The sequence below is a fragment of the Typopeltis vanoorti genome, chromosome 15 (genome assembly GCF_054136105.1).
Source record: "Typopeltis vanoorti isolate ZY-2024b chromosome 15, IOZ_Tvanoo_1.0, whole genome shotgun sequence".
NCBI classification, from domain to species: domain Eukaryota; kingdom Metazoa; phylum Arthropoda; class Arachnida; order Uropygi; family Thelyphonidae; genus Typopeltis; species Typopeltis vanoorti.
Genome location: NC_143563.1, coordinates 43,199,577 through 43,212,325, shown reverse-complemented (window position 1 = coordinate 43,212,325; position 12,749 = coordinate 43,199,577). Strand labels below are relative to the sequence as shown.

Below are 12,749 nucleotides of genomic sequence, written 5' to 3'. Positions count from 1 at the left end.
TGTCAGAATCCGCTTTTTCAAATATGGCCGTCATAAAAAATCAATTAAGAAACCACATTACAAATGATCATTTGGATGATTGTCTGCGATTGGGCAGACAATCTTGTGTTCTTCATATCAACTTGACTATAAAAATATTGCGAGGTCCAAACAATGCCATATTTCACATTAACTTTTTTTTTTTTTTTTTTTTAATCAACCAGCATTTCCTGTAACTTGTGAGTTTGTACAATCTGTTGTTTTTTCTAACTTTGGTTTTCCAAAATAGAGAAATAAATATTTTATTCCAATTTTTTTTTTTTGTTGTTGTTGTATTAAAGTAATTAAAAGTGATAAATAAATTTTTAAATACACAAATAAAGTTTTTAGTTGTTTATTTTTAGTTATTTGTTGGGGGAATGTGATCTATATAAGAGAGTAGATTGCCGAATAACTTTTTATAGAAAAGTAGCTCACGTAGTAAAAAAGGTTGAACACCACTGACCTACAGTATGTTAGTATCGTATATGGGTAGTGGGTTGGGAAAGGAGAAACTTGTTTACATTTGCTTCAAAATTCTATATATTGTATTTTTTGGGAAATACATCAGGGGGAAGACTGTTCCATAGTGCAGCAGTAGCAGGGATGAAGGAGGAAAAGAAACTTGTTCTGTGGATTGACTGTGAAAGGTGTACTGTGAAAGGAAGTTGGGCAACAGCTGTATGTTCCAGTGGGCTTAGTACTGAGTGGGGGGATTATTGATGAATAATCAGATTACTCCTGATATTAAATGGTATATGAAAAAATAAATAAAATAAATAAAAATAAGTATTGTGTTTGAATAATTGTGATAGGCATTTCTTAAATCACCTAAAAAAACTAATATTTCTGCACTTATAAATAATCAAAATAATTAAAAAGAGTCAAATGAAAGCTGAAAATTTTCCCACCAAATAAATATATATATCTAATAAACATTAACGGTAATATTTTATGTTGCTTAAAGTTGACATTCTGGGTGTTTGCAACATACCCCGACTTACGCGAATCCGGAGCTATGCAGATTCGCATAATATGTACGTATTTTTTATATGTACGTATTCCCGTCCCGCTTCACCACTAGTCACATCTTTCAGGCACCGGCCGCATTCGCCAATGTCGCACATGCTGTGAACAAGCACTGACGTGTTTCGTGTGGTCTCCATTCATACACGATTTTTATAGTCTACAAACCTTGCGACTGTTTAATGTTATGTTGATAAAAATTTTATCACATAAAAAATAATGTCATCCAAAAGAAGCAAGTCCGATTCTTCTACTGCTAGCAAGAAAAGAAAAACATTGACTTTGGAAACAAAACTCAACATTATTAAGGATTTTGAAGGTGGAATGAAAATTTGTGAGCTAGCAAAGAAGTTCCATCTACAGGAATCCACAGTAAGAACAATCATAAAAGAAAGGTTTACAGATTTTGGAGGACATAGATTCTAACGAGGAATGAATTGTAGCCACAAGGCAAGGAATAAAAAAATCATTAGTTTGCTATGAAGAAAAGAAAAACATTGACTTTGGAAACAAAACTCAACATTATTAAGGATTTTGAAGGTGGAATGAAAATTTGTGAGCTAGCAAAGAAGTTCCATCTACAGGAATCCACAGTAAGAACAATCATAAAAGAAAGGTTTACAGATTTTGGAGGACATAGATTCTAACGAGGAACAAATTGTAGCCACAAGGCAAGGAATAAAAAAATCATTAGTTTGCTATGAAGAAATTTTGCGCGACAAGAAAAAGACATTATGCCATCAGACGAATCTATCAGATTTTATGAAAGCATCGACATCGAAATAGCTTCCTTTTTTTATGTACGATAAACTATAATTAATTATATTTCTTCAAAAATATAGGTGTTTTTGTAAACCTTTGGTCCCAATTGTATGTTTGTATATATAAATTACATGCAAAATTATACCCTGAGTTATGCGAATTCGACTTACGCGCTTTTTGTTGGTCCCACCTACCGCGTAACTTTGGGATTTTACTGTAGTTGGTTGTTTAGATTATTAAAGCAATTAAGGCTAAGAGATGAGGGTGTTCTCTTATTTTCTTTGCAAAGAAAAACCTTGCCACTCTGTATGGTTAACTCACCTTCAACAGTACATGTGCTCAATGATATCAAGGTAAAAACTAAACTCCATACCCAGAGTTTTGATCTTAGAATAATTACAATTAATCTTGTGAAATTCAATTTCAAAAAAAGTGAATCTAGGCCAGGGATCACACTTTTTTTTAATTGTTAAAAGCCATCAAAAATATGAAAACTAATTATTAATATATTTGTGGCTTTCATAAAAATACGCGTGTGTGTGTGTGCGTGCACGTACGTGCGTGCAGAGGCACTTATAGAAAAGGCATGTAGGGGAAACTAAATATCAGATGAGAAAGTAATTGAAGTGAACCTGTGTCAGTGAAGAAGTGATTATCAATTCAATGAACTACCTTCTACAGGACAGCATCGAGAATTTTTAGGAAGTTTTCTGGTGCACCATCCCAAATGTGAGAAGAATATGCTTAGGTTGTGCAGATTTGGGATTTGTATATGGTTGGTAACTTTCAGGGAAGAGGCATCTAGAGCAGAAAAGTTTGTTTACTGCAGGAAAGGCTAGAAGAATAAATCAGCTAGGGAAGAAAAATTTAATCTTGTCTAGTTGGTTGACTAGTTGTTATGTGGGAAGGGAGAAGTACTGGTCCTAGTATAACTCAAAACAAAATAGGTTCCTTCTTTCTTCTCAACCATTTTCCTACATGACACTGATGTGTTATATGTTTGTGATGTCTTCTGTGGTGTTAACATATAGTAATCTACTATTTACCTAATCTTCAAAACAACGACCTTTCAATTAACTGACCCTTGCATGTCTACAAACGTCTGTATAGCACCATGTATGAGGTGCTACCCAAAAGTTCAGGGAATTTGACTATAAAAAAAAAACAACTACTTACCTTAGCTTCTAGTTTTATCATTTCCTTCAAAGTAGTCCCCTTGGGCATGCATACAGCAATTCCAGCAGCTTTTCCATGATTCCATGCATCCCTAGAAATCCCCAAGTGTGTTGAAGCAACTCCTACAATTCTGCCTGAATCACCTCAGTCGCATTAAAATATACCTTTTTTGCTAGAATTTCATCTTGTGGAACAGAAAAAAGTCACAGGGGATAAGATCAGGTGAATGACTGTCATGTTTTTGGAAGCCAGGGGCTGTTGAACAATGAGTGTGTTTACGGATGCATTTCTCATGTCTGACAAAATGTGCTGAATGGTCATATACGACAGTCATATGATCTCACAAATATCACAGCTTGCCTATGATCTGCAAGGATAGTCTCCCCCACACTTTTGCAAAGCTTTCTGGTGTTGTGCTTGGAGACAGTTGTCCAGAATGCTCATTGTCTTGTACTTCAATTATCCAAACCCTTTAATTATCAGAAGCAAATGCCTTCTCATTGTGGTCAGATAAACAATAGATTACTGTTCGTGTGCACACACACACATATATATGAATAAAACTAAAATGAGCTAACTCAGCTGCAGATGAAAAACATTAGAAAATGTTCCTCACACATCATTAAATAGGATTTAAATCCATTCATAGATTTAATGCACAGAGAACACATGAATGCAAATACACTATGGAGAATTCATTCATAATAAGTGTATTCTATTTAAATTAAAACTTCCTCAGACTTTACCATTATTTCTTCCACTATAGTTTACTCAAATATAACATTTATTTAAGCAGAATCACATTTACAACATTTTAAATACTTACCAGTTAATGTGGTTGGTGATATAACTACTGTGGATGATGAAGTCACTACAGGATCGGCATCTTCTTTTGTGAGATCTATTACACTAATTGATGATGATGTTGTAACTGGGTTTGTAGTTGTAAGTAATACAATAGATGAAGACACTGGTGTAGTACTAATAGAGTTAACACTTTTGTTAGTAGAACTTCTACTAATAATGTTAGGAAGAGTTCGCATTTGTTTTGGTGGAGGAGCTGGTGAGATGGTAGTTTGTCCAGCTGCAGTGTTAGCAATAAGTTGCATGGGAACAGGAGCTGGAGCTTTCTCTAAGCTTTTTAATTTATCCTTGGGAAAAAATAAATAAAAATATATAAATTTTATGGTTCACACACAAGGTCATATTATAAAGTTAAGTCTTTCAGATTTTTTAAATTTTATCACAAATACAGGCATCCCTCAATTAACTTGGTTAATTAATCCCTCTATGTTACCGCATATATCAAAATCGCGTTAATCAAATCTAATAATCAATGGTAAAAATTACAATTCGTCCATGATCGATTACTGTATTAATAATTCGTTTTATATGGTCCTCTTTTAGGAAAGATAAAAAATGAATGCAAAGTGAATGTTTAATAAATACTTGTACCTACATTATTTACTGCAATTTTTTTATCAAAAGAAGTTATCAAGAGTCGTTTGAACAGTTTTAGTTTTTTCCTTATCGGCATAAATTCTATGATAACAAGCAAAATGACTCTCCAGACCTCGGCGAACAAGGTCTGGAGAGTCATTAAAACAAAGAAAAACACTGCAAATATAATACATTATGGTACAAATTAAGTGGCTATTGAATCCAACATTATTCATAACTGAATATAGAAACTACAAGAGTTTCGTGCCGAATACATAGAAACTAAATGTTTCGGCGGATGCAAGCATAAGCAACCTTATGGGCAACTCATAGTAAAGGTGGAGTAAGCTCCAGATCACATTCCTTGGTATTTTCCTTAATGTAACGCACATCTCCTAGAGCAGTGCTTCCTAAACTGTAGGCCACGGCCCCCTTGGGGGACGTGAAATAATGAAAACAAATTGAAAATGTTTTAAGACTAAGTAGATTTTTTTATCTTAAAAGAAATGTATTTAATTTTTTATTATTTCTTTTTTGTTATTTTTTATATTTTAATGGAAAAAAAATCACACATTGGTGCAGGTTCACAAATTTTGCTTCCTGCGTATTTCGGCATGTAATGAATATTAGTAAATATTAGTAAAAATTAGATAATGTGGCATGTCAAATGTGTATGTAAGATGCTAAAAATGTAATATTTGCATTTGATTTTTGTAATATTTGCAATATGTTTTGTATTGAATATAAATACAATAAATATTATAATAATATATGTCTATATTACGATTTTTTTTTCGAGGGGGACCGTGACATCCAGAAGTTTGGGAAGCACTGCCCTAGAGGACATGTATGATAAATAAGCCTTTGGCTCTCTGTTTCAGTAATACATGATGGTTTATTTATTTTCAGTTACAATCTAGAAATTATTGAACAAAGAATAAAAAAAACAACTAAACCATACCATATTGACAACGGAGGTCGCGGTTTCTCTCAGATACAATTTACTGTCAAATATCACAAACCTTTACATAACATGTGTTAAACCAAACTGAGAGCAAAAAACAGTGCAGAATATCATTCGTAACATATGAATGCACACTGCTCATGACCTCCAAGCTATACACTGAATTGTGTAAGAATATTTATATTAAACATTTTGCATGTATCTGTCAGATCAGCTGTGAGCTCTGCAGGGTTAAAGGCGCATTAATCAAAACTCTTGCTGCATATATCAAGGGATTACTGCAATTAATTTCTCCACGTTAATCAAATTCTTTACTAAGCAAAACCGCATTAAGCAAGGGATACCTGTATATGATAAAATTATATTTGTTTTCAGACAGCATAATATGTTGTTATACACTCTTGCTCAAGATTATGTTAAGGAATGTGTTTATTTAATTTATTGATATTTTGGACTATGTCTTAATAATCATAGTCAAGCAGAAACTAATCGCTGGTGTTACACAGAAAGCTAGTATATAGAATAGAATGCTGTTGTTGTTGTTTTTTTGAAAAAGAGATCATTTTTAAATGCATCACATAACAGCCATATGATATAAATGATAACTCAGACTTTCCATATACAGATACAAGAGAATTTGAAATCATGTTTGTATATACTTATTTAGCATGGGCAAGGACGTCTGCATAAATGGGACATCATATGACGAGAGATCTGAAAGTTATCTGAGTCATGCAGACTACAAAAGTGAGTATACAAAAATCCTAGAAGTAACTTCTGTTTGTAGATACACAAATGCCAGAGGTATTAGAAACAAAGGGGTAAAATACATTATATCAGGGTTTCCTAAACTGTGTTCCATGGAAAGTGAATAAGTGTTCTGTGAAAAATTATCAAAATTAATATGAGCCTAGAATGGTTTTAAATGCTGCGACAAGTTTCAATGCTTGAAAATCAGGCACTCTTCACTTTGCATGTGGATTGTGCTAAGGCCAGCACATGCGCCTTGACTCAGCCGCCCATGGTTGTCGACACCTCCAGATGCGAGTGAAGTACAGAGGTATCTATTCTAGGAAACATGCGGTTCACAAACAAGGACAATGCGATGCGCTGCAGCCTGGCACAACTGTAGTGTGTGCGGTTGCATTTTTGCAATGCAATACAGCTTGCTTCGGTGATAGTGTGCACTTAGCTTTACATTGAATATGAGACTGATGATACTCGACTCTAACCAACAGGTGTTCCGTTAAAATTTCAGGATTTGTGAAGTGTTCAATCTTAGGAAAAATTTGGGAAATGCTGCATTATATAAACAGCAATCTGAAAGTTATCTAACTGGGTCATGCAGACTACAAAAGTGAGTATACAAAAATCCAGAAGTAACTTCTGTTTGTAGATACACAAATGCCAGAAGTATTAGAAACAAAAGGGTAAAATACATTATAGCCTCAGATTATAGGCATCAGTGAGATCTGGGTTTCAGAAGCAGATATACTGGTGTATTGAGAGTAAAAGGTATAGTACTGGTAGTCCAATTTTTCAGTACAGTATTTTAGTTTGTGATTTGAGTCTCCAGTTAGGGTAGAAAGTTATGAGTGCAATATTTTAATGTAGCAGTGAGTCTGAAGTTATCTGGTGTGGAGTATAACAAGATCAAATATATGGCGAGTTGTTATTACTGATTAAAAAGTTCAATCATTATGCTGCAAGTAAAAGAAAGAACCAATGTGAAAGAATAATTCTACTGAATGCAGATGGTATGGGTGGCAGTGAATCGGTTCCTTGGATGATGAAATATATCACCAAATCAACCTAGTGATAAAAGAGTAATCATCATGGTCACGGGCAGTGGTGAGCTATAAGGGGCTCATGCGAGCCCTTTGTTATTTTTTTCTCAAATTTGCAAGCCCCTTGTTCTTCTTGTTTACTTTTTTATTTTTTCAAAAAAATTTTTTTTTTGGAAACATATTAAACGACAAACTCATATGGTAACCTAACAAAAATTAGTCTATTCGGAGGTGTATAGATTATTTTGAATTATTGTTTCAACTCCTCTATAACAAATGCGCTCAAGTTTGAAAATAAAACAAGCGCATGCACTATCTTTACCCTTCTGGTAGCCAATCGTATGGTAAAACCAGTAGCCAATCAAATGTTTTATAAAAGATTATAAAAGATTTTATTCTTATTATATTTTGATAGTTAAAAAATGTTTTTCTTATGTAAGATAAATTAACACAGTTGATTGTATGCAAATATTTTATGTTTAGATCATGAAATATTTGTTTAAAAATGATAGCCATTAGAAGTTGATTGTCCTCTCATACTTTTTGATTGAAATTTGTACACAAGCTGTTTTTGTGTGAAATACAGCTTTTTTTGCGAGACCTTTATTAAAATTTCCATAGTTCACCACTGGTCATGGGTGACTAAATATCCAAACACTGACTGAGTAGCAGTGAATCACAAGAAAAATGATGAATTTATTGAACTGTTGTGAGACAACTTCCTTAAGCAGATGTGACAGAAGGAACCCAAGATCAAATAGCATAGACCTCATAGTGTGAAGTTGTTTCATTAAAGACATGACTTTTCTGCCTCCAGTTGGTGACAGTCACCATGCTGTACTGACCTGGGAAGTGCCTATGTATATGGATAATATACCATTCAAAAAAGGTTACTTGCTACACTACAAAGCAGTAAATTATGACTAATTGAGGAGAACGCTAGGTTTGGTCTTGTGATATCAATTGCTAGAGATGGTAAGGATATCGACAAAGCATTTGGAAATATTAAAAAAATACTTCAATGATGCAATACTGGAATGCATCCCTAAAGTTGGAAGAATAAATATGGTAGGAGTGAAATAGTTGTATTAAAAAAAGAGATTCTTAAGAAAAAGATGATGTAGAAGGAATACAGTGTGCATTAAGATGGCAGTTATGAAAATTAAAAAATACATGCCAGAAGCATCACAAGTATTACAAGGACAAGTAAGTCTGAGTGTGAAAAGAAACTGGCTCCTCAAGCTAAAGACAACCTGAAAAAATTTAATCATTATGCTGCAAATAAAAAAAAGAATCAATGTGGAAGAATAATGCAGATGGTATGGGTGGTAGATGCAGAAGAGGTTGCTAAACAAATGAGTGTTCATTTTGCTAAGATCTATCAACCTGTTGTATGCCACATAAAACTCAATGCTACCACTATAATGAATGAAGAAACTCAGGTGTATGACAAGGAAGAACTAATTTGGATTTGATTTCTATGGCACAAAAACATCAAAGGTCATACTGCACCAAAACACAAGTTACAGCAGTGCATATGGTAAAGGGTAAGTAGGACAATCACAAACATTCATGCCCTTGGTGGAATTCAAATCTGCAGTCACTTGGCAAACCAGGCTGGTGGAAGAACTAGAGCTGTTACATAAACTAAATAAGAATTCCACAATATAGTGCAGAAGCGATTGTTAAACAAATAAGTGCTCATGCAATATAGAGCTCAATGCTACCTCTACAATGAATGAAAAAACTCGTGTGTGACAAGTACTAGAACTGTTACATAAATTGAATAAGAATTCTGCAATGTGGTCTGATGGGATATCAGATGAATGCAAAAAAGAGTGTTCAGCTGAAATGGCCGTGCCTTTGACCTGTATGAGTTCAATCTCAGAACTGGAAAGATTCCATAGGAGTGAAAAGAATGTATGATAATCCCATTACAAAAGGGTCAGGCAAAGATGGATGTGTCTAACTATAGTCTTATCAGTATCTCTGGAGTGATGGTGGTGAAGATTTTGGAAAAGTTAGTAAGAGATCGTGATTGCATACAGAAACGTTTTGATAGAGAATCTATACTTGGCAATGAACAGCATGTGTCTGCTAAAGGAAGGTCGTGTTTGAGTAACTTACATTTTATAATAATGTTACAGCTGAATTCTAGAAGGAAAATGAATATGCCATGATACTCTTGGATTTTGCACAGGCTTCTGAGAGAACACAGCACGGAAGGCTGTTGCATAAGTTGCAAGATATGAGAGTGGATTATTATTATTATTATTACATGACACCTCCAAGGACTCATCGCAGGAGGGCACTCTACTCCACTCCACTACACGCAACTACCATCAATGCCATCTACTGCCCATTATCACCACCAACACTATTTTTTGTCTGTAAATTGTGTGTGTGTGTGTTCTGAAGACCAATTTGCCTGTATGAAGAATGAAAAACCTGAGTTTCTGGGAGAAAAATACCCTGCTCCCTCCATATGAGATATAAACTATTAGTTTGGATAAGAGGATGGCTGACTGGCAGATATCAACAAAAAGTTGTGCATGGGAGATGTGAGTCTGCAAGATTTAAGATGACCAGTGATGTTCCCTAGAGATCAATTCTTAGTCCACTTTATTTAATCATCATCATCATTATGCTTGTCAAGGATTTAGGCCTAGAGTGGCCTGTTCCAGCCTTAGACATCATTGTTGAATCTCTTAAGAGGACGTCCTGGTTTTGTTTTTCCTAATGGTTTGTAATTTAAGACATGTTTTGGTAATCTTTCTGTTTTCATTCATACATTTAATTCACTTTATTTAATCTTTACATTAATGACATTCAGAAGGACATGACAGGAGGCATACAGCTGTTTGCTGATGATGTAAGATAGGCAGGTTAATCAAAAATGCAAATGACATGAAGCACATGCAGAACGATATGAACAGGCTGGAATTGTTGGTACATTAAAATGGCTGTCATTTAAATGACAGTAAATGTAAAGTTATGTACTTTGGTGCAATAAGATATCCAATAGCATATTATATTATGCTAAGAGAAACTGATCAAGCTGAAGAAATTGGTGTTTTAGTAGATAGGAAGTTGAAGTTCAGAGACCATATAGCAAAGATTGCAAATACAACTCAGAGGATAACTGCAATATTGAAAAGAACATTGACATGCAAGGACAAGAAAGTCAGTTTTAATTCTAAGGGTCAGTTTTAATACAACCTTGCCTGGACTACTGTGTGGAGATCTGGTCTCCTGGTTTTCCAAGTGATGTAGATACAGTGGAAAGGACTAAAAGGAGAGCATTAAAGATGATATTAAAACTGTAGAATGTAGATTTGAGGATAGATTGAAAATTTGTGGCCTACAGACACTACTAGAGAGGAGAACAAGGGGGGGGGGTTATGTAACAGACCTTCAAACTTCTGAAAGGGTCATACAGGAGGTTTTCTTTTTATGGAGGGTGGGGAAAGGCCATCCGAGTTGAGAACAAATGCAGTCAAGAAAGGGATGAAAGCTAGATTTTTCTCTCACAGAGTGATGGGTGATTGAAACAGCCTTTGGAGGTGGTGAGTGCAAATAATGTGAATTCAAGAAAAAGTATGACAGCTGGTATAGGTGATATCAATCTCTGGTAATAATCATAATATTTAAAACACACACTGACAGAAGATACTCCAGGAGTTGATTCTTGAGCAGTTTCAGGCAAAAACTCACAATCATGGATGTGATTCCAAGACTGGTAGGGAGATCTTGGTCATTTTACAATTTTATCTATTAATGTTGCAATGTCAGACTTTGCAGGTTTGGTTATGTATTGTGGATAAAATTATTGTAGTCATTTTTCACAAGCATTTCTGGAACTTTTAAGTGCCAATGTGAGAACTGCTGTTGACAAATACTGACAATGATTTATTATTATTACACGGGCACATCCATGTAGTCTGAAGACTTATTGTTGGAGACCTAAACTATTCTCACAATATCTATTATACTGCTCACTGAATCCATTAACAGACAAAGCACTCACAACTGAATTTCCTGGAGTACAGATACCACATGGAACTCAAGTTGCACAAACTGGGACAGATGCAGATAGTGTGACAATATGGCAATATTAAAACTTCTCTTAATGTAATGTACACAGTTTGTAATATTTTTATCCCAAGATGGATAACTTGGAAAATAAGTTATAACATATAACATAAGTTATAAATTTATGAAGAATTATATATTAAAAACTTGTCTAAATGTATATTATAATATACAGTTATATATATTATAATATACATTTAGATATAATATACATATATAATATATATATATTATATAATATAATATAATAAACTTGTCTAAATGGAGATTCTTGTTCCGTTGTATAAGGCTTTGATTAGGCCACACACTACTGTGCCCAGATTTGGTCACCGGGTTTCCAGAAGGATGAAGAGATGTTGGAAAGGGTCCAAAGGAGACTGACTAAGGTAGTTTCTGACCTCTGGAATGTCGAGTATGAGGAAAGATTGAGAAGATGTAATTTGCAGAGTCTGGTGGACAGGAGGAAGAGGGGAGATATGATAGAGACCTACAAGTTGGTAAGGGGTTATTGGATCAATGCTGGAGTTGTTTTACAGAGAATAGTGGGAGATCAGGGGGAGAACAAGAGGTCATCCCTGGAAACTGTATAAAGAGGGTGTGAGTAGGAGAGTGAGAGGCAGGTTTTTTTCGTGCAGTTGTGAATGATTGGAATGCCTTCCTGAGAATGTGGTGTCTGCAAAGAGTTTGAATGTGTTTAAAACACGGTGATGAGCTGTGTGTGTGATAAAAGGACCTCCCAGATGAGTCTGACTCCATGAGGTCTTGGGGTGGTAATAATAATAATAATAATAAATAAAAACTGCCTACTGTGTCAGTTCACACTTCACGCACACAAAACAGATGAAACTCGGAAAATAAAAACAGCAACTCATGACAAATGACAACATTCAATTGGATTAGTTGACACAATAACCAATCACAGCTGCTAGGTGCTAAGTGAGCTCACTCAGCCTCGCCTTCTGAGCAGTTTAAAAATACCAGAATGCTAAGAATTTGACCTGCTGCACTCTCTTTATGTCTCTTCAAAGGGCTCAAATGTGTATGTATTTTGAAAGCACACCCAGGCTATTAAAGCAAATTTTAGGAATCACGCAAAGTCTGAAAACAATTAGGAGAGTCTTTAAATGGAATAAATGCAAAAATATAATATTAGTGATACGGATATGTCATGGATGAGCACCGCACACCCGGAATATTTGCCACTGATATATGCGTGTGTGTGTGTGTATATATATATATATATATACAGGTAAATAATTTTTCTGAACCAATAAAAATTCAAGGCTAACAGCATTTAATATGGATGCATCATTTATCACATAGTCATTTCAAATAAGTCAAATGAAAGTATTTGTCAGCATTGTACAGTCAGATGTGCTGCAAGACCAGAAAACAGACTTCCAAACATCATACAAAATGAGAGACCTTGGTTTTTATCTAGAGTGCTGTGTAAGCAGACTAATTCGCTAGACTCTATGAAGCAA

The 12,749-nt window shown here is 34.7% G+C and overlaps 1 protein-coding gene across 4 annotated transcripts in view; it reads right to left on the bottom strand.

Annotated features, from left to right (window-relative positions):
* Positions 1 to 12,749, bottom strand: part of LOC150098707 (uncharacterized) — a 202,021-nt gene that overhangs the window by 40,276 nt on the left and 148,996 nt on the right. For all 4 annotated transcript variants that reach the window (XM_090404840.1, XM_090404843.1, XM_090404842.1 and 1 more), the window contains one exon: positions 3,809 to 4,133. In XM_090404840.1, the coding sequence (XP_090260966.1) occupies positions 3,809 to 4,133 (325 nt within the window). The remainder of the gene's footprint in view (positions 1 to 3,808; positions 4,134 to 12,749) is intronic.